Source organism: Solanum lycopersicum, chromosome 1 (genome assembly GCF_036512215.1).
Source record: "Solanum lycopersicum chromosome 1, SLM_r2.1".
NCBI classification, from domain to species: domain Eukaryota; kingdom Viridiplantae; phylum Streptophyta; class Magnoliopsida; order Solanales; family Solanaceae; genus Solanum; species Solanum lycopersicum.
Window position 1 is genome coordinate 93336636 of NC_090800.1, and position 23895 is coordinate 93360530.

At 30.2% G+C, this 23895-nt stretch overlaps 3 protein-coding genes across 14 annotated transcripts in view; 2 read left to right on the top strand and 1 right to left on the bottom strand.

Annotated features, from left to right (window-relative positions):
• Positions 1–1101: 1101 nt before the first annotated feature.
• LOC101253838 (protein SMALL AUXIN UP-REGULATED RNA 12-like) lies at positions 1102–19214 on the top strand. Its single transcript, XM_069290514.1, has one exon. The coding sequence runs from the start codon at positions 6037–6039 to the stop codon at positions 6361–6363; it is 327 nt and encodes a 108-aa protein (XP_069146615.1). The 5' UTR covers positions 1102–6036; the 3' UTR covers positions 6364–19214.
• On the top strand, positions 11535–11903 carry LOC101253537 (protein SMALL AUXIN UP-REGULATED RNA 16-like). Its single transcript, XM_069290509.1, has one exon. It carries the CDS (start codon positions 11535–11537, stop codon positions 11901–11903), a length of 369 nt encoding a protein of 122 aa, XP_069146610.1.
• Positions 11945–23895, bottom strand: part of LOC101255441 (uncharacterized) — a 52489-nt gene continuing 40538 nt past the window's right edge. For 9 of the 12 annotated variants that reach the window (XM_069290485.1, XM_069290487.1, XM_069290479.1 and 6 more), the window contains one exon: positions 11945–12390. In XM_069290485.1, the coding sequence (XP_069146586.1) occupies positions 12229–12390 (162 nt within the window). In that variant the 3' untranslated portion in view covers positions 11945–12228. Of the gene's footprint in view, positions 12391–18648; positions 23884–23895 lie in introns of those variants that run through there. The other 3 variants (XM_069290471.1, XM_069290474.1, XM_069290477.1) reach the window with 1 other exon arrangement.

Consider the following 23895-nt stretch of genomic DNA (forward strand, 5'->3'; position numbering starts at 1 on the left):
GTATTTTCAAATGTCTCCCTAATAAAAATTCAATTACTAAAATCTTTTATTTCTAATAAAAGAAAAGAAAAAAAAAAGATTTACTACTGGTCATGTAAAGAGACATCGATTGACTTGGTGTGGAGTCCATGAGAAAAGTATCCATTTTCTATACCATAAATTCCAGTATACATATTCTATTTAAATAAATTTTATATACATTTAAAATTATATAAAACGTTTCATAAGTCAACATAGGTATTTTGTTTAATAGTTTGTTTTAGATTTTTAAAAAAATTATAGTCAATAGGAATTTTTTTGATTCCTAATATAGTAATAAATTATTACGGTGGAATAACTCAATAGTTTAGCTACTATGTTTCACTTTTTTATAACTAACTTAAATAATCTTTTGAAGTTAAATAAAATCAAAGTAATTTAATAGTTAGAAATTATATTTAGGGCATTCAATCAATGAAAGACTATAATTTGTATTTATTTATGTTAATATAATAAGATATATATTTTAAAATAGGGAAAAATGTCTGATATATCCCTCAATTTTGTCATATGGAGCTGATATACCTTTTGTTATGAAAGTGGCTCATATATGCCTTACCGTTATATAAACGGCTCACATATACCTCTGTCATTACAAAATGGTTCACATATACCCTTTATTTCACGGAAGTTAAAAGAATTAGTTTTAAATTTATAATTATTTGAGTTTCTTATTCTTATTTTAATTTTTTTTCATTTCTTAGTTTAAAGAAAAAAATTAAAATTATTTTTTGTCTATATTGTAATTTGATTTTTGTATTCGAAGAAATTTTTTTGTCATGTACAATAAGTTTTACAAGAATATTAGTGAAACATAAATAAATTTGATTATCAACATAATAATTTTAAATTAGTAATTGAAACGAAAGAAAAGTCAAAAAAATATATTTGATGAGGATTATATTTGCTCATATGGAATTATATTTTATAGAAAAAAAAAACAAAAAGTTAAATTAAAATTATATTATTTTTCATTTCTGTTAGAGGAAAAGGGTATATGTCAGTCATTTATTTATAAGTACGTATATGAGTCACTTTAGAGATATGTCAACTCTAAATGACCCTTTTCCCTTTAAAATATTATTTAAAGTTGAAATATTTTTACTTTTGGTAAATTAAAAGATAGACAAATCTTTTAGAACGGAACAAACAGTTAATGGTAGAATTAGTACTATAACAGAAGCATAATTGAAAGTAGTGCGTGCAGAGAAATCACGGGTGAGCAGTAAGTGTACATTGTACTCGCAAGTACGAAATACGAACCTTACTTTTTCAGAAAGTTTTCTTTTTTCTTTTTGGTTTCTAGTTTCCTTTCATTTTATTCCGTTATCATCGTTAAGATTTATAGTTGAGTGATAAAGTAGTTTTTCATTATTAATTAAAATTTTTTAACCTTGAGTCCCCTTTATTTACGAAGTTATCTTTGTTAGAAAGCGTTTCAGCCACCAATTGAGATTTTTCGATGTCAATTCGAGTTCAATCAAATCCAAATATGTGTAGAAAAAAAAAACTATTTGGTTTAATGTTTTTAAAAATGCTTCTACGAGGTTTAACAGCAAAGCATGCACTCCTTTAGTAAATTAGGATTCTTTTTGTTTAGAACAATTATTTTGTGATTAATTATTTACAAAATAAATAAGTCAAAATATTATCTAAAACCTCAAATCAATTGTGAGATAACATAATTTTTTATATTTTATCTTTACCTCACCTGGAACGACTTTTTTATAATACGAATTAAACCAGACAACATCAGATTTGACCTGTATATATCACAATTTGATCTTCCTGTCCTATTTTTATAATTTTAGCAGAATCTTTTCAGTCCTAGGTTACCAGGTTTTTTCGTGTAAATCTATACTAATAAAATTTAACCAACTCCAACTACCAACGTAATTGATTCCTTTGGTTTTGTCTCCAATACTTATGTTAGTCCGTATTATATTTTTTCGTTTCAAAATAAATTGTGTTTATTTTAAAATTTAGATGCACCTCTTAAAAAAATGTTCATTTACTAACTTATCGTTAATAAATTATCTTGAATTAGTAATTTCATGATCTAAGTGAAAGAGTTGGTTTTGGTTCTTGTGGAATCAAACTAAATGGAAGATGAATTAATATAAATATTTGGTAGGAAGATAATTAGTAGGAAATACAAGTCAAAGATTGTATCTTGGTAGGTGAAAGTTAGGCAAACCATATAATGGTTTGCATTCTTAACCTTGACAATTTTGACACATAGCGATGTCATGGATGACATCAATATGATGAATTTATTCCTATAAATAGGTAGCTCTTAATTCATTTTCAAATTATCCTTTCACTTGCCTTCTCATCTTCTAAGACATTGTGTTCTCTCTTGTAGTATTTCACTTATATTCTTTGTATAGTAAAATAAATATTGGTGCGGTTGTTATTTGGTGGACGTAGAATCATTTTGATCCGAACCACGTTAAATATTGTTGTTCTTCCTTGTTCTTTAGTTTCACGTTTCCTCTAACACTAAGTTATTTTAAAATGGAGGGAATAATTTTTTAATTTTTTTTGAATTTTTAGAGTCCTAGGTAACGGTTTTGTTTTTCGTAATCAATGCTAATACTTAAACAGCTTTAACTACCAAGTTAACTGATTCCTTTGATTCGGTCCTTAAAATCGACTAGTTTCGTTTAATTTTAATTGACATGTTATTTTTTTTTTTGAAGTTAATTTGATTAATTTTTAAATTTAAATTAAAATATATTAATTCGATAATTTAAACGAAAAATTTAGATATTCAAAAATTATATGAAAACTACTATAAATTGCATTTTTTTTTGCATATTATACCGTTCTTATAAATTGACTTAAAAAATAGAAACCATGAAAATTAAAAATGGAAGGAGGGAGTATGTTAATGGAATTATATACTTCTTCTATTCATTTTTAGTTGTTTAATATTGATTATACGTCTCTTGAATAATAATAAATAGAATGATATTTTTTTCTACATCATTAGATGATAAATCAATGCTTTGGGAATTTCATTGAAAAACGATTATAGTTTATCGCATGATTTTTTAAATTTAGCAAGTAAAAATGATTACGGACAAGTAAAAATGGAGTTGGTAGTACTTATGTTTCATTTAAATTGACATTTGCTTGGCATTTCCTCATAATAAATGAAACACCTTTATTAGAATTACCAAATGGACCACATTCCTTGATTAACTACATGGGATTAAAAAAAAAATACATTTGATGCTTTATTTGGAGGCCAAAAAAGGCTTTATATATGTTGTATTGGTATTGTTGATGACATACCAAATACAACATTTTAGAGGTGGAAGTTGATGAAAATGATGTAGTTAATGTAACTAGATTGAGACTTGAGTTATATAAAACTAGATTATGATTCTTATTCTGATTTTCCTTTTTCAAAGTGGTCCTTTTCCTTTACCAACATCAATTTGCAGAAAAGTTGTTATCACACAATGAGCCCCCCATCCATTAAGTTCAATATGAGCTCCACACAATTAAATTAAATCTCCCAAACAAAAAAAAAATCTTTCAATTGGCTCCATTAACAGAGGAGAAATCCTATTGTGAGCGTTGTCCCTAGAATGAACCCTGTTTAAATTAGTCGGACTCAAATATATATATCAAACACTAGATGAAAACAAAAAAATAAAAGATAATTGATCAACAAAAGATTGACCTTTTTCACTTTACTTAATTATCAATTTCAAGGTGAATCTTAATGACTCAGTTGGTCTACTACACTAATTTCATCTTGTTGATGAGAGTTCGATTCCATCTCGTTCTCCTTTTCCCTTTTTGCTAAAGGAAAGAACAGGAAAAAAAATTCGGCAGTTTCAATTGTTGTTAATTATAGGTGCAATTTTGTAACAAGAAGAGGGAAATGCACATGCTAGAAAGAGATATAGTAGCTCAAAATGGATAGTACTGAAAACGAGACTCAATAAAACTAGGTGCTATAACTAAACAATGAGTATGGATCAAGAAAACCAAAGTATTCCACATCACACTATTACCATTTCAAGTGAAAACTAAAGCACATTTTTTTTTTTTGCATATCCCTAATTATAAAAGAATAAAAGCTTACATACTCGTAAGGCCTACTTAAAAAAAAGAGTTTCGTATTAATTGAAACTGAGACATCTAGTTAAGAATATGAGACGTTGATTGTTAATGGTCCATGTACTAACCGGAGCACGGCGATGTGTACAACACAACAATATGATATATGTGGGGGATGATGGTGACCAAAGGGTTCCACATAGCACATGGAGGGCATGTTACACAAATATGTTATAACTAGACAACTAGTACTACTAAAGACAATACTGTAAGGCCCTGCCCTTTCTGATTTAAGCACCAACTACTTTCAAACTGCCTTCTTTAAATTACTTCACACATATGTTCTATTTCAATAAAGAATGTGTCTCACAAAATTTGAACGATTTTTCTTATTTTCTTAAATATCGTATCAAATTAAAAACCAGGTAAAGATACTGGCCCACTTCCAGGACCATGCTTCTTGATATTTTCATCATACTATAGTTTGTATAAATGATTAAACTTGAGGCTAAGGAACTGAGGGTACGTAGTTTTAAATCAAATCTAGATCAAATAGGGGAATACTGGATTGCCAAATGGATCATTCTTTTATTTTAAGGATAAATTAGCTAGGTAAAATCGATTTAAAATAAAATGTTATAGATCATGATCCATATAAAATCGATCTCCAAAAGCGCGATTGGACTATCTGAGGATGGTAAACCATCAAACATGGGTGTTTAGACAAAGACAGAGAGCCCAGAAACAGGATTGTTAAAGTAGGAAGTTTCGAGGAAATATAGACTATTGGATCCATAGTACAAAATCAAACATATTAAAAATCATGATTGTGCAAAATTTAAAGATAAGGATATCATGTATGGTATGTATGCACTATATGCAGTAACAAAGGTACAAGATATCAAATTGATATGTTTAAAATCCACCAGACATAGCTATTCACAAAATTAAGCAGAGTAAGTAAACCATCATCTTATATTATAAACCACCCATACCTTGATGTATCGAAACAATCTATCCGTTCAAATAGGTGTAAGGTCTGCGTACGCACCATCATCGTTAGACTAGTTAATGATAGTCGTACGTACTACACACATATATTTTATGTATTGAAAGGTTGCTTATATTATATAACTATCCCACTTAGATCAATTACACCCATGTTTCAATTATTTGTTTTACTTAGCTTTTTATTTAAACAGAATTTTTTTTTGGGGACAACTTTTTAATTCCAATTTTTAAGTGTTTAAGATCATAAGATTAAATAACACTTACTATATTCTTCATATTTTAATTTAGACACACAAAATTAAAAAATCTTTTATTATTATTTTTTAATTTGTGTAAAGTTAAAATCAGATAAAACAAATCAAAACGGAGGAAATAATTGAGAAAAATAAATTGGTTTCTTCAGAAACAGAGAAAAATTAGTAAGCATGCAGAAAAATTGAAAATATAAAGGGATGCCAAAGTAAAGAACTTTTACGAATACATTATACATGTGCTTATTTAATTGAAGTGGGACAATTAAGTTAACATCAATCCATTTAATTTATTTGCTTAGTGAATCTTTCAAGTATTTCACCTTGAATCCCCCAAAATTTTCTTAGTTTAAAACCATTCTTAGCCCAAAGCATTGATTAAAAAACTAAGTAATGTAATTATATATGTTATTGCAAGATCGCATATCTAGATTCATTAAACAAAACAATCAACAAATTTTACTATTTAGATACAAAATTTATTTATCGCTTATTTCTATTTTAATCCCATAATAGATTAAAATAATTGGTACCTTCCTTCATAAATAGCTTTCACATTCTCTCTGTTCCAAACACCACAATTTCTTTAGTTAACTTCTCTTTCTTCATTCCACTAAAATTTCCAACATTTTTTTGAATTTCTTCAAAAAAAAAAAAAATGGCCATTAGAAAATCAAACAAGCAATCACATTCTGCAATTTTGAAGCAAATAATAATAAGATGTTCGAGTTTGGGAATGAAACAGGGCTACGATGATGAAGACTATCAATTTCCCATCGACGTACCAAAAGGACATTTTGCAGTTTACGTTGGAGAAAATAGAAGTCGATACATCGTACCTATTTCTTTTTTGACTCATCCCGAGTTTCAATGTCTCCTTCGACAATCCGAGGAAGAATTTGGGTTCGATCATGACATGGGAATTACAATTCCATGCGAAGAAGTTGTGTTTCGGTCACTAACTAATTCCATGCTCCGATATTAATTCAAAATTAAGTGAATAGTAGCTGCTTTTTTTTTTCTTTTTCTTTTTAACATCTATTTATTCGTTTTTTGAATTTTACTGTATTTTGTTGTTCTGTAATTTTCATCTAACCTGACCCTAGGAACCACATTATATAATTTCGTAATGTTTTTTATGGGTCAGATTCAGATTTGTAAAATTAAATATTGGAATTTTTTTTTCCTTACAGTGGTGTTATTTTGCACCCAGTGAGAGAAGAGAATGTTTTGTTTGTCAATTTATTTTCCATTTTTTATATATATATAAAATGTCTCTCAATCAATTTGCTCATGATTAATTTTAGTGCATCTATATCTGGGAAAAGTCCAATTGAACATATACTGAAAGTGGTCTGATTTGTGATCTACAATACTTAATTAATTATGTTCTCCAAATTTGTAGCCACATGAGTAAATAGTATTCCAAATTAGTTGTCATGTTTTTTTTTTTTAATTTAAGAATTGAATAATATTGATTAATATTTTAAAATATATTTTTAAAATCAAATTGACACAGGAAAAAGTTTTAACTTCTATAGATTTTGAATATTTAAATTTTTTATTATAAAATATTAAGTTAATCTAATTCAATTTAGCTTCAGATATTATTTATGTTTGTCACTTGATAAGCCACACAATAATAGTGCATCTATTAATTATTTTATTTTTTATGCTATCATATAAATTTATAAAAATGTAGATATATATGTAACAATTTGTTTGAAAAATTGTAAAATTTTCCAAGTTAATTTATGAGATAATATCCAAGTACCCCTCTCAACCTATGCCTGAAATCCCAGAGACACACTTATACTATACTAAGGTCCTATTACCCCCTCTCCGAACTTATTTTATTAATAATTTTTTACCCCTTTTTAGCCTACGTGGCACTATCTTGTGGGCCCAATGATAGTTGATTTTTTTTCAAACTAGTGCCACGTAAGATAAAAAGGGGTAGAAAATTACTTATAAAATAAGTTCAGGGGGTAATAGGATCTTAGTATAGTATAAGTGTGTCTCTGAGATTTCGGGCATAAGTTGAGGGAGTACTTATGCATTTTCCCTTAATTTATTGATGGGTAACTTCTTGTATCTTGGACGATGATATTGGTACGTAGTTGTAATTGAATTTGTTGAAATATTAGAATTAGTATCGTCGAAGTATGAAGGTGTTGGTTGCCTAACTCTTGAACAAAGCCTATATAATCTTGTGCCTTAAAAAACAAAAATAAATAAAATACATTGTAATTGAAAATGGAAAGAGCCAAAGAAAATGAGTGTAGCAAAGTAGTAATTTTATAGTGGTAACAATGATTCTTGGAGCTAAAAAAACAAACGTTCAGATTAAGGTTTTTTATGCCACCTATGGAAGTGACTAAAAATTAATGGTTGGGTCTATATGGCAAGGCTGATGAGGGGCTAGGATGACTTGATAGATCGGAGTCACGATCGAATATGATATTTATTTAGTAGATTTAGTTAAGAAATAAAGTCTCGTTTTTATTATTAACTATAGATTTTGACATGATATTGATAAATGCTTGATCCTAATAGAAGGGTTAGAGCTACTCTTTCTATTGTAAATTTGTCAGACTAATACTTTCCTTTTAATATATTTTAAAAAGAATACATCTTTTCTAATTTGAAGATCGCAAAATTAAATGATATTTCAATATAATAATTGTACACATATCTTTACTTTTAGATCATAAAATCAGAAAAGTCATTTACTGTTTAGTTTTAAGATTTTAGGCGAGTCAAACTAAGCTAAAACGAAAAGAATATATTATACGATTTATTTATTATATGGACTCCGTACAGCTGAATTTTCCATATTCCAAGTGTAAACAATAAACAACTAAAAATACTTCTTTTGAGAATATATTCTCTCATTTTTTAAAAAAATAATAATTAAAAAGCGCATGTAAGTCAAATAATGCTAATTGACTGGAAATTTCTTGTACTTAGAATTAATTATAGACATATTCTTCGAGGAGTTATTTGATATATCTAGATATATGGTAGTTATAATAAAAATATTATTGGTATTATATAAACTGATGGATCTTGAGCAAAGCCTAAGAAATCTTGTCTGTTTCTTTTACTTTATTAATACATTGGTTTCTTAATCAACAAAGATTAATTAGAGTCCAATTCTTTTAATCCTTTATTTTATGCAACCTATGAACTAGAAATTCGCGGGGGGGGGGGGGGGGGGAGGGATACGTACGGTAAATTCATAGAGCTTTGCTCCTCTCCTTCCAATGTATTATTTTGTCCTCTTCAATACAATCTCACCTACCTTTTGTTTTACTTCACCATACTTCACACCTTTGAAAACGTATGTCAACTATAAGTTGTGTGAGTTTTATACGTGAACTATCACTAAATGTTTATCGAAACACATCTAACTGTCATTGTTCATTTTTTTCAATTTGAAATATCACAATTGTTCAAATAAGAAAACAACAACAATTGATAGTTAAGGTGTGTTTCGATAAATATTTGATTGATAAGAAACACAGACACATTATAGTTCACTCATAAAACTTAAACAATTGAGATACTTTAATTTTAAATGTATTTTTGACCTTTGAACTCCAAGTTGAATTTTTTTCCCTTTTAATTCTTAACTTTAATCTCTTCAATATTCCAAACCCCAAAGACTATAATTTTTATTTATTTATGTTAATATAATAAGATATATAGTTTAAAATAGGGAAAAGGGTATGATATACCCCTCAACTTTGTCATTTGGAGTTGAGATACCCCTCGTTATAAAAGTGGCTCATATATGCCCTTACCGTTATACAAACGGCTCTCATATACCCCTGTCGTTACAAAATGGCTCATATATACCCTTTATTTAACGGAAGTTAAAAAATTAGTTTTAAATTTATATTTATTACTTGCAATTTTTTTAAAAATTATTTAGGGGTATATATGATTCTTCTATCAAAGTTCAAGGTATATCTTAATTTTTTTCATATATAAATTATTTTTTGACTTTTTTTTAATAATTATTTGAGTTTCTTATTCTTATTTTTTTTTTGCTTTCATTCCTTAGTTTAAAAAAAAATTTAAACTATTTTGTTTGTGTGTATTGTAATTTAATTTCGTATTTGAAGAAAAAATTTGGTCATCTACAATAAGTTTTACAAGAATATTAGTGAAACATAAATAAATTTGATTATCAAATAATAATTATAAATTAGTCATTGAAACAAAAAAAGGTCAAAAAATATATATTTGACGAGGATTAAATTTACTCATATGAGATTATATTTTTTAGAAAAAAATAATAAAAATTTAGATTAATTTTTTTTTTCATTTCCGTTAGAGGAAAAGGATATATGTGAGTCATTTGTTTACAAGTAGGGGTATATATGAGTCACTTTCGTAACAAGGGGTATATTAACTCTAAATAATAAAGTTGAGGGGTATATCAGACATTTTTCCTAAAAATCAAATTACAAGTTGCCATAAGTGGCAGTATTAAAGCAAATTATGAAAAGGTGTTCGAGTTTAGTAAAGAAGCTGAACGGGTACAACTTACAAGTACAACAACAAGGACATTTTGTAAAAGACATTGTATATATATATATAAAAAACTTAATTTTAATTAGTACTATATTAATGCGAACTTCTTTTTTAATTTAATGATAATCAGTGTGGATTTTATAATCCAATTTTTTTTTTTAAAAAAATAGAGTTACAAATGAAATGTGCAGAGAGTAACGATTATGTACATCATACAATTAAATCCCATTTGAAGATCTTACAAGAGAAGACGTCTCAAATTCATTAAACATTTTTTTTGAAATTAAAACAAGGACATGGCATCAAGAGTATCATATCTGAGTTCATATATAGGAAATCATTGACTTTTACTTAAACTTTATGTGTATGTATCAACACACTCACAAAATATCTTGAAATATTTAATTGTAAACTCAGTTAATATTGTATATTAACTTGAGATTGTTGTATGAACTCATGAACTTCATATCATGAATCCGCCTCTGTATAAAGTGAGTTGCTTGTAGTATATTGTTGTGATTATAATTAATATAGATTCCATATAGCTAAATTCTCCTTAATTATTCCAAAAAAAAAAACATTGTTAGTATCATCCAAGCATCAAGGTATTTTCGTTGAGCAAATCTTCACTCTATATATAATCTTTGTTTCTTTTTGCTTTCTTCTAATTATTAATTAAAACAAAGATAAATAAAAAATGCAGTCCAATGATTAAGAACCCTGGGGTGTTAGGTGTGGGATATATTATTGAACAGTACGAAATCTACGGATGATATTTACATGCTATATGATTTATTCGAGGATGATATTTACCAAAAACTTGAATTCAAATTTTGTGATTAAGAGTGAAACAGTTTTATCACTGTATGACAAGCTTTTGCACCACAATCCATGTTACTCTCTCCTTTCGATATTGTTTGTCATGTTGTGCTTTTCAAAAATCAATTTGACTAATTTTCAAAGTTAAATTAAATCACATTAATTTGATATTTTAAACAAAAAAATTAGATATTGTAAAACTATATGAAAAGTATTATCCATTGCAATTTTTTGCATATTAATATGATGAAAAAAATACATCTTAAAATATTAGTCAAAATTTTTATAATTTAACTCTAAAAATAGAAATTATGACAAATAATACCGAAGAAGGGGAGTATTTTATTAACATTATCGTACAAAGTATCAAGGTGTTGCCTGCCTAAGTTTTGTGTTGTCTTGGGCAAGTATCACAAATTTTTTTTTCTTTTCAAGTTTTTGTTGGCGTTTTCTTCTGCTTTGTAAGTATCTAATTTCATGCCAACATTTTACCTTATCACGTTTCTAATTTATTTGTGTTAACTTTGTTTTTCCCTTTTTTGGTCACTTTTTAATTTTAACCTTTAATATGGTATTTTAAAATAAAAAAGATTAAAAATCATTTTGACATATTCTACCAATTTTTATTATACTTTTTAGAAACTCGAAATGATGCAATCAAATAGAAAAAATCCACTGGTTAAATAGTTGGCTTCCTAAGTACATAATCTTGTTTGTTATCTTTTAAGAGATACATTGGTTTCTTCATAAACAAGTTGGGATATTCCTCCATAAATAGCTTCACATCGTCTCTCTATGCCAAACACCACCTTACTACTTACAAGCACTTCCTTAAAACATACAGAAATGGCTATCAGAATATCAAATAAGCTATCACAAGCTGCAGTATTGAAGCAAATTCTTAAAAGGTGTTTGATTTTGGGCAAGAAACAGGGCTATGATGATGTACATCACCTTCCCATCGACGTACCAAAAAAACATTTTGCTGTTTACGTAGGAGAGAATAGAACTCGATATATCGTACCTATTTCTTTCTTGAGTCACCCTCTGTTTCAGTGCCTCTTACAATGCGCTGAGGAAGAATTTGGCTTCGATCACAACATGGGAATTACCATACCATGTGAAGAAGTTGTTTTCCTAGCACTAACTTCGATGCTTCGGTAGGATATTAAATATCCAAATTCTAACCAACAAATCAGGCAATATTTCAAATAATAATTGTGGTATCTGTATTCATTGAAGTATTTTCTTTAATTTGTGAGTAAAAAAGCACCAGACTTTGTGGTGCTAAGACTCACATCTAACTAATCAACTATACAAGATGGAATGCATACAAAATTGTGAGACCTATAAAAAGATAAAAAAATAAAATTCTCAACTATATTTTTAAATCCTAAAGTGAGAAGTGATGTCAATGAAGATGTCCTCTGAGCAGGGAATCGTTACACCGCCCATTGGATGATCGAAGCCAAATTCTTCTTCTGCTTGACTAAGCAAGCCTTGAAATGAAGGCTGACTCAAGTATGATATCGGTATCACAAATCTCTTCCTCTGCTTCTCCCCAACATAAACAACAAAATGGCCCTTGGGAACATCCAATGATGTTGATGATTTCTTGATTATACGAGGAACACGAGTAGCCATGAGATGGCTGAAGTATGAAGAGAAAGAACTAGTTAAGATCCTGTAAGCAGTTTTTGTTGTGGTGGTAGAAACTTCTCAAAACAAGTTTATATAAGCAAATGGCAAGTCATAAAATCTCATTATTTGTGGTAAAGACAATGATATATCAATAACCACATGGTTCTGTCTTTCCAAAAGATTGACATATTATAAGTTCAACAACAGTTGGTCCTACCTCTTTCTCATAATCAAATCGATAGGATGAAGAAGTATCACATGGTTTTGTTGTCAAGTATTCATGACTTCAAGCCATCATGCCTGAAGATTAGCAGGCCCATTGTTTTTATGACAACTTGTCTGGTCCCTAATGTTAAGTCATTATGTAGGATCAGCTTTTCAGATTCAAATTATCGGAGTTATTTCAGCAAATGTAGAGAACATAAATGTTTACTCACTATCAACCTGTTCCAATGTCTTTATAGTTTCCATGAAGACTATAAATGGTTAATTCCTTCTCAATGAACATATTCTCACTGCAAGGAATGGTGAGACCACCCATTGGATGATTGAATTCAATAACGTTTCTCTGGAATGATTAATACAGTGTAGATACACTTTTATGCATATACGCGTCATAGCCATTATAATCTTTCAAACTTATATTTCTGTATGTATAATTCTTGTACAATAAAAATATATAATTAATGTATACTCAGTTTATAATTATTATCTCAAATAATTTAGTTATTCATTGAATGCATTGTATTCGCACACAACCACAAAAATATGATTAAACAAGAAAACGCTCACAAAAATAGCTCAAGTTTTTGCTGAGTGCTGTTATGGTAAGCCTTCTTTCTATGTGTTTGTATAGGCTAACATCAAGTTGTAGAATTCTACTGATTTGCATTGAATAGACATTATGTGGGCACCAGCTAAAGACAGTAGCACCTGAAGTATCACATGGTTTTGCCTTCCAACTCATTGCCATAATACTATTAATGCAAACTCTCATGTGTCCACTTATATCAAAACTATAACAAAAAATAAAATCAATCATATAGAAGATTCAACTGGTAGAGAGGCATTTGTTGTACTGTTGATTGACTATAGCACATGGTTTTGCTACTCAACTCATTGTCAAGTATATATGATCTTAGTCATTGCTCTTCAATATCAGAAGTCCCTACACCCCAGTGATTTTCAGGACAAGATAGAGAACTGAAGATTTTTAGAAATCAATTTGCTAACATTGAGTCATTATCAACAGCAGGATTTTATGAGTTTGATCAGAATGATAATAACAGGTAAAATTTACTACCATCTGACCATATGCTTAGTCCCTCAAGCTAAGTCATTATGTAGGATCAACTTTCCTGATTAAAATAAACCAACCCATTCAATAGATTTTTTCTAAATGTTTCCAAATAGTAGAGAATAATATATATTCTTTACTGGCTATCTCTGTCCATGTTATGCAAATCTCCATTAAATTATTAGTCAGTCAACACCTTATTATTGCTAGAAATTCGAGTTCATATTCAAAAGTACAGATACTATTTCTTATGAAGAGATCATAAAGTGTAATTATCATTTTTACCAATTGAATGAGGTATGCCACTTCAGAGGACTAGATTGTAGTTCTTTCTGATTACAAACCATTAGAGTTGAGCATACAATTTCTATTGCAATGAATTGATTACATCAATGTATGGAAGTAAAAAGTTTCATTACTTCAATTTCTTTTGAAGTAGAAAAATGTGTCCTAGTCTAGCTATTGTTTCTTCTAGCTCTCAACTGTACACAGTGGAGTTCCTGGCTTACTAACAACTATACAAAATTGTGTAACAAAAAAATGGGGACTAGTTTCCTTCTCACTTCCTCAATCGAAATGTGAGATCCATGAACAAATCCTCACTGCAGGGAATAGTAACACCGCCCATCGGATGTTCGAAGCCAAATTCATCCTCGGCTTGACTAAGCAAGTCTTGAAACAAAGGTTCGCTCAAGAATGATATTGGAATTACAAATCTCTTTTTCTGCATCTCTCCAACATACACAGCAAAATGGCCCTTGGGAATATCTCTAGTTGCGGAATACTTCTTGATCATACGGAGAATAGCCATGATCTCTTAGTTTTAGTATAGATGAAAAAAAAAGGACTGTTGAGGGAACTCAAAAGCAGAGAAAACGTTGATGTTTACTCAGTGTTGTGGTGGTAGATACCTCTTTGGATATATTTATATAGGAAATGGCAACTCATATTGATGTGAATTGATTAGGAATTTGCGGGCTCCAGCAGAAGACAATGGCACTCAAGTATCACATGCTCTTGCCTTCCAAGTATTGAAAACATTGTGGTATTAGTTGACTAACAATAGGCCCTACCTTTTTTGAAAACTTGGAAAGTAGCGTTATACATTACATAATTTTTAGGAAGTGATGAGAAGTCGATAACCTCTTGATATGTGATGAAGAGCCAGTTGGATTGGGCATCACATGGTCATGCCTTCCAACTAGTTGACATGATTAATTGTTTTAGCTCATATTAGATCAAGTTCTATAGGTCCTACATATATTTTCCTATAGGGAACAAAGGATCTCTAAGAATCAAGTCCATTAATATTGCTGGCAGCTTGTGTTGATTTCAAGGAATAAAACATACCCCAGATGCAAACTTTGTATCCACTTATATACAAAATATATGAGTAAAATATGAAAAATTACACTGGTTGACACTGTTTATTGATAACAGAAGGCTTTCAACATGTCTGTGTTTGCAAATCTCCATAAAATTATGAGTCGGTCAAAAAGAAGACGACTGGACTGTGGAGAAGGAGAAGAGGCAGCACAGAATTGAGAGGAAACTGAAAAAGAAGTCGGACTTTCATGAAGACAGTAGAAAAGAGGAAGTGAGGGTAACTGAACACTCCCCAACCCTAGAAGATAGTGCCATGCAAGTTTCTGCTATGTTGAGAAGTGATTATAACATCTCCGGGTTGACAACAATTGAAGATGCAGTACCTTTAAACCAACATAACCCAGGGGAAGGGGAGGTCCGAATTATGATATTCCTATATGGATTCATCAGAACATTATCAAATTTGCCAAAGAATTTGGTGTCGACATCACGGGGTGCAAAGAGGAACTAAACATGAGACAAAAAAATTCGACAATGAAGAAACGAACAGGAGAATGACCTCAGAAACAAGGGAGCAAAGAATGAATCTCGAGTGCGGAAGTAATTTCAGAAGCAAAGGCACAAGAAGGGGGGTGGGGGTGGGCTACAAAATTAATGTTGATCAATGACAGTCTCCATAGTGTCATGGAAAGCTGATGTTTATTGCTTTCAAGAGACCAAAATTCTCCCTATCAGCTGGAAGCTAGTGGGACAAGGGGAGGTGTTCTAATTCTATGGGATGGGAAAGTTTGGACAGGAGAAGTAAGTAGTCTGGGGGCATTTATTCCCTAACCTGTAAGTTCACAGGGAAGAACCGCGACTTCACTTGGTGTCTCACAAGCATCTATTCTCCTAACAGCAGAGTAGAAAGGGAAAAAGTATGGTGAGAGTTGGGCTCAGCCAGAGGACTTTTTGATGGGCCTTGGGTAGTATGTGGGGACTTTAACACTTACTGGGAGAACTAAAATTTGGCAAAATTGATCAGATGGAACTCGTATGTGACAATCAAGCGGCTCGTCAAATCCAGTGTTTCATGAAAGGCCTAAGCACATTGAGATTGATTGTCACTTTGTCAGAGAAAAAATACTCACAGGAGATATTGTTACAAAATTTGTGAAGTCAAATGATCAGCTTGCACATATCTTCACCAAGTCCCTCATAGGTCCTCGTATTAATTACATTTGTAACAAGCTAGGTACATATGATTTGTATGCACCAGCTTGAGGGGAGTGTTGGAATAGAATAAGTATTTCTTACTTAAAATAGGAATAGGAATAGGAATATGAATAAGAATAGGATTCCTAGTCGGAAAAGGATTCTAATGTAGTGTCTATGAAAAGGGTCTCAATGTAAAATTTAAATACACAATTCAATAATATTTTTTCGCCATATATTTCTCAAGAGGGTGACAACACCACCAAGTTTTTCCACAGATCAGCAAATGCTCATAGAAGATATAACAATATTGATGAATTAATGGTGGATGGGGAAGCAACCCAAAAACAAGAAGTTATAAAGAAGGAGATTGAGGAGTTCTATTAAAGAATATATACTGAAACTGAGACATGGAGGCCAGCTGGAGGATGCAGGGCAGACCACAGAGCACAGAGTTTCTATTGAAGACAATCATTCTATGTAAGCTAGATATACAAAAAGCTTATAACCACCTCAATAGGATTTGGAGGTAGATGGATAAGATGGATGAAGTTCTGCAAAAGCACCGTCAAATTCTCTGTCCTTATCAATCAATGGCTCCCCTACGGGTGAGCCTTCTCCTCACAGAGAGGCCTATAGCAAGGAGACCCATTATCTCCTTTTCTCTTCATCATTGCCATGGGAAGTCTTAATGATATGTTGAGAATTGCTCAAGAAAATAGCTGGTTGAAGGATTCAAAGCTGCACACAGGGAAGGCTCAAACTTGGAGATACTCATTTGCTTTGCAGTACGCTGATGATACATTTATCTTTTGTGAGGCTATTAAGAACCAACCCATGATTCTCAAGGTCATTTTTGTTTCTTTTTGAAGCAATCCTACGATCACACATCAACTGGAATAAGAGCTTCATATATCCAGTTAATGAGGTTTCTAACCTAACCTAATTGGCTGGGGTCCTTGGTGGAAGTATTGGGAAGCTACCAACTGTCTACTTGGGCATGCCTCTGGCTGATCAGAATATGTCTATAAATATATGGAATGGAGTGGTAAAGAATTGCGAGAAGAGGTTGGTAAACTGAAAAAGTCAATATCTCTCCTTATGAGGAAGACTAGCACTAATCAATAGTGTTTTGGACTCTATACCTACCTATATGATGTCCCTCTTCCCTATCCCTGATGGGGTCATTGAGAGATTGGATGTTCTAAGAAGAAATTCAGTGAAACCAAGAAGTTCCACTTGGTGAAATGGGATGCACTGATTGGAAGTGAACAAAAAGGGGGTATGGGGGTGAGGAACTTAAAAACTCAGAACCAATGTCTTATGATGAAATGGCTCTGGATATTTGCTTCTAGGGAGTCAGCTCTCTGGAAAGAAGTTATCCAGCTGAAGTATGAAATGGCAGATCATTGGACCACCAGGGATGGAATTTGAGCTTTAGAAGACCTTTTAATGACTAGGAGATTTTGAGGTTAGTTGAGTTCTACAGCAAATTGGAGCAATTCAAAGGAACCTTCACTGACCAAGATAGATTGGAGTGGAAGGGCCACAGTCAAGGTAGTTTCAGTATGAAAGGGGCCTAAAAAAAATTTAACCCTAATAATTATCAGATTGAGGACTGGCCTTGGAAGCTTATATGGAAAGTCAAAATTTCTTATGAAGTTTCCTGCTTCACTTGGCTTGTGGCCAAACAAGCTGTTTTAACCCAAGAAAACCTCATGAAAAGGGGGATACATCTAAGTCCAAGGTGTTTTTTTTGGGAAGAAAAGGCTGAGACTGTAACCCACCTTTTTTGTACACTACAGGATTACCCGTCAACTATGGGAAATATTCCCAAGTAAGAAGGGCCTGAATTGGGTAATGCCAAGGAAAATAAATCAGACTTTGAAGATCTGGAGCAGTTATGCTAGCATGTCAGACCATAAGGATAGGTGGAAAATTGCACCAGCTTGAATTTGGTGGGCTGCTTGGCGATGAAGATGAAGTGTTTAGTTTTGTTTCACTTTTGGTGTAAACAGGAGTATAGGGAAGATCTAGAATCAATTAAAGATGTCTTAGGATTATTGTAATTTTTTGTTGAAAGGGTTGAAGTTCTTCTAGATACTCCCCTCCTCAATTGTAATTAGGAAACCTGTAACTTGTCGTGGCAGGTTTCTGTTTTTGTGGAAATAGAATACAAGTCGTTACCTTCTCAAAAAAAAAGTATAAACATGAAATACAAATTATTAAGAGTTAATCAATTTACATCCAGTTCTATTGGATTGAGTTTAACTCAGTACTTTCACATTGCTGCAGAATGGCAGATCTAGTACATCTTGAGTTACACTTCATTGTATGATGGACACTACCATGTGTATTTTAACTTCATTTTGACCACAAAGTATAATTCTTACCAACGGAATGAGTTGTGGCACTTTAGAAGACTAGATTCTGACTAAAAAATGACGAGAGTTGAGCAAAAAGTTTCTATTGCAATGAATTGTTTACATCGATGTATGGCACAGAATGAAACCATGTAAGTAAAAAGTTTCATTACTTCAATTTCTTTTGAAGTAGAAAAATGTTTCCTTAGTCTAACTAGTGTTTCTTCTAACTCTGAACTGTACAGTGTCTATCCTGGTTTACTACAACTATACAAAATTATGTAACTAAAAAAATGGGGACTGGTTTCCTTCTCACTTCCGCAATCGAGATGTGAGATCGATGAACAAATCCTCGCTGCAGGGAATAGTCACACCACCCATTGGATGGTCGAAGCCAAATTCTTCCTCAGATTGACTAAGCAAGTCTTGAAATAAAGGTTGGCTCAAGAATGATATCGGGATCACAAATCTCTTCTTCTGCATCTCCCCAACATACACAGCAAAATGACCCTTGGGAATATCTCTAGTTGCAGAAGACTTCTTGATCATACGAAGAATAGCCATGATCTCTTAGTTTTAGTATAGGTGAGAAAAAAGGAAGGATTGTAAGGTTACCAAAAAGCAGAGAAAGCTTTGATGTTTGCTGAGTGTTGTGGTGGTAGATACCTCATTAGATATGTTTATATAGGAAATGGCAACTCATATTGATGTGTGTTGAATAGGAATGTGTGGGTACCAGCAGAAGACAATGGCACTGTAGTATCACATGCTCTTGCCTTCCAAGTATTGAAAACTATGTGGTATTAGTTAAACAACAATAGGCCCCACCTTATTTTGAAACATGGAAAGAGCCATTTGGATTGGACATCAGTACAAGACAATGATATATTAGCAATCACATGGTCCTGCCCTCCAGCTAGTTTGACATGATTAATTACTTTGGCATATATAAGTTCAAGTTCAATCGGTCCTACATATATTATCCTATAGGGAACAAAGGATCTCTAAGAATCAAATCCACATATATTGCTGGTAGCTTATGAGGATATCTAGGAATTAACCATACCCCAGATGCAAACTGTGTCTACTTATATAAAAAGGATAAGAGATAAAAAGTTGGCTTATTAAATTCCGAGCCAGTTGGTCAAAATCAGATGATCAAATAGAAACAGGGGGAATATTATATATGCAAGAACAATCCATTGATTAATAGTTGGCTCCCTAAGTACGTTTGGTAACTACTGTGAATATTACCATAACCAACATACACAAAGTAACAAATACACCTAAAAAAACCTTCTAATCACATAACCACCTTCTAGAAAGGGTGCAATGAGAAAATAGGCCTCCAAAATAAAGCTAATCATATCATATCATATATTATTATAAATGGGAAGCTCCAGAGTAGAAAAGTTGAATTACAATTTTACCCTTATGCTAAATTCAAATGTTATTAAATAAATAATTAATTAAATAGTAATAGTAGAATTTCTATAATATTTTTATTTGATTGGTATACACATGTGAGTAAATTAAATAGAACAAAAATTAAAAATAAGAGTTATCCCTTTGAATAGATACATGTATGTGTTTCATCTTCCAAATTAATTTATATTTTTAATTAATATTTGTCTTTAATTTGTAATAATACTTGATCTTTCAATTTTGTAAGTGAATCTTCATATTCCAAAACTATATTTTTTCCCTATAAATACAAATCTTTCTATGAAAATTTTCTAATAGTATTTTCATAAAAAGATTTATACGTGATATAATTTTTGTGTGTGGAAGACTAGAGAAGCTTTAATCAAGTGAAGAAAATTTCAAGGCAAAGAGAATTTCTGTCAAGATTACAAGACGTAATGTGATTATAGGGATGAATAACACTTCAATTACTAGAATATCGGAGTTTGATGTATTTGTTTTTTTAATTTGCCGAGATTAGAACTATGATAAGACCCCTCCATTTATGTAGTTGAATGTCACTTTCGTTAATTTCTCTTCCAAAACTTTTAACTTTTTTTTATGGTCAAAGGTTGACTGTTTATTACTATAGTTTTTTTTTCAATTTGCAATATCAATAAAAAACAGGGAAAGGAATGTCTTAAAAATAGGGAAAGGAATGTCTTCAATTTACATTATCAATTTGCATTTTTGTTGGTAGCCTTATGCTAAACTTGCTCCCATATTTGATTTTTTTTTTTTTTGTATTTGTACTTTTATTTTAAGAATATATTTGATTGAATGGTGTATTTTCGTATAAATTTTTTAATACTTAGTCATAATGATTTTTCATTACAGATTTAGTATATTTGAATTCTTTTATATATTTTATTCTTAGATTACAGTTTTGTTTACACAGTACGTTTAAATTTTATAAATTGTTTAATAAATTAAATATTAATATTAAATAGTAAATAGTAAATCATCATATTAGTATACATAACTTACCATCAACTTGTAAATGTATGTGACTCTCACTAATTATATTCATTATGTTCATTACTCTCATTTCTCATCGATAATCTCAAATGGATTAATATTTATTTATGACAACTCTTTGTATTTCTCAATGTTATCCAATAATAAATAGTGACATTTCACACAATAATATATAAACTTAAACCAATTGGAAAAAAATGAGAAAATCTCGATGCTCTCTTTTCTCGTCTCTTTTTATTTATTTAGTTTAACATTTATGTTTCTTGCTTGTTGTTATTGTACAACGTACTTTCTATTGTTGTGTTATTATTATTGATAATTTACTATGGCCTGTTGCTTTGTATACATTAGCTTATCATGTTGTATTTTAATATCTTCATTGGAATATTGAATTTGTGTAATAGTTATTATTACTTTATGCACTTTCAGTCAATTTTATAATTAAAGGTATAATATTTTTACTAGGAAGATATATGTAGTTTCTACCGAAACAATAATAAATTTTACGATACAAAATTTATATGAAGTATGTTGGGATAAATGTGCAACGCACGTTCCTAAATCTAGTATTATTATAAGCATGAAGCTCAAAACTTAAAAGTTGAATTACCATTTTGCCCCTCTAATAAATTAAAACTTATATAATTTATAATAAACATTTTGCCCTTTTACTAAATTAAGATTTAGTTTATAATTTAATTAAATATAAATATTTTAATTACACAATGATATATATATATCTATTTAATTTTCATAAGTATTTAAAGTTAGGAAGAAAGTTTAAATTTATTCAGTCAATGACTTTTAATTAGAAAAACAATGATAAGATTCTAAAGTCTTTCTATTACTCCTATTTATTCATGCATCACTTAATTACTGAAGTTGAAAGGTTTTTTCAGTTTTAAATTTTGAAGGCACTACTTAACTTACATTAATTACAATGAATATTGTAAATGAAAAGATCACTCTTTTGAACTTTCATATGTTACTTCACTCTTTTTAATTAACTTGAATTATTTTCATCTTCCACATATTATTGAAATGTATAGATATTTAAGACATAGAGAAAGAAAATAACAACAGAAATCAAGAACACTCAAAAGCACAAGAATTCATAGTCTAACCCTTTTTTCGAAAATTTTCTTGGTCTTCTCTATTGCATGAATCTATATGATGGCACAGTATGGTTCTAATACATTTGAAAATGCTATGCTAACATTTAGATGAACTTACAATAAATCTATTGAAAGAGTAAGTCACGATTTAGATTACAATTTTTTCCTTGTTCTTCCCGTTTTAGTTTTGTTAACTATGATTCTTCCTTCTATATTAAATGATTTTTTGTTATATTTAGATAATATGTTGATATATTAATAGAAAAAAAAAAGTAAGGTGGACTACAATTTTGAGATATGTTGTTCATAAAAAAAATTATATTTCTTTGATTAATAGTCACTGTATAAAATTAATTTCATTGTATATGTTCTTTTTGGCTATATATGATACAATCCTAATGCATAAATTTTCTTTCTGATATGGTGTCTTCTCTTCAATCTTTTGGTGTTATATTACACTGTTTGATAAGTTTTCATTGTATTTGTCTATTTTTTTTCCCTATGAAGGTTGTTTTTGGTTGAAGGGTAAAAAAATATTTAAATAATAAAGTATAAAATTAGATTATCATTTTATTCTGTGTTAAATTAAAATATTATAAAATATTTATTTATAAATAGTAATCATTCTACATGCCACACTAAATATTAAAAATATTGGTTATTATGAGATCATTGAGTTAAATCAATATATAAAGACCATAATCAATGCCCAGATGCCCACTAAAGATTTGCATTGTTATATGATTAAAGTCTTCAAAAGAATGTGTATGTTGTCGCATGTTTTTTTCTTTGTTTATTTTGTATGTGTTTTCTCTCTATGAACTTCTTTAATTTGATTTTCCATAAATTTCTTATTGTTTTAATTGTATTTTTAATTAGGCTAAAGTTAATCTTTTGTGACTATATATAATGCAAATTGGCTAATTACTATCTAAAGTTCTAAATTTACAGTTGTTGATAAATTTTATGCATTAAAATAAGATTCCTCGTTTGATGTTATTGTGATTAAACTTCTTTAATTTGATTTTCCATAAATTTTTTATTGTTTTAATTGTATTTTTATTTAGGCTAAAGTTAATCTTTTGTTACTATCTAAAGTTCTAAATTTACAGTTTGTTGATAAATTTTATACATTAAAATAAGAATCCTCACCTGATTTTTTTGTCATAATTTTATAATTTTATTTGTAATTGTTGGATTTTGTTATTCGTTACATGCATGTACATGTAGAATTCTAATTGTTATAATGAAAAATAAAAAAAAAATTAACATAGGATACACGTGCAACGCACGTGTGCTGAAACTAGTTACAAATAAGCCTTTGAATCAAACTGCTACAACTGCGACCTTTTCTCCCTATTTATAATAGATCTAATCTTTCCACGATATCCTTCTTAATCTGTAACACAACTGTTCCAGTTTGAACATTCATGTGCTTGAATGTAGTCCAGTTCCTAGCCTTCCAAGTAAATAATCTTGTTTGTTATCTTTTACAAGTACATTGGTTTCTTCATAAACAAACATAAATAAGTTGGGATCTTCCTCCATAAATAGCATCCCATCTCTATATCCCTAACACAACTATTAGTACTTCTTTAGTAGCATTAAGCTCTCAAATTTCTTCAAGAAAACATACAAAAATGGCCATCAGAAAATCAAGCAACTTAATCACAAACTGCAGTTTTCAAGCAAATTATGAATAGGTATTCAAATTTGGGTATGCTGAGATTTATATTTGCTAATGAGTCCAACCAACGACCCGACCCCTAAGAGAAACA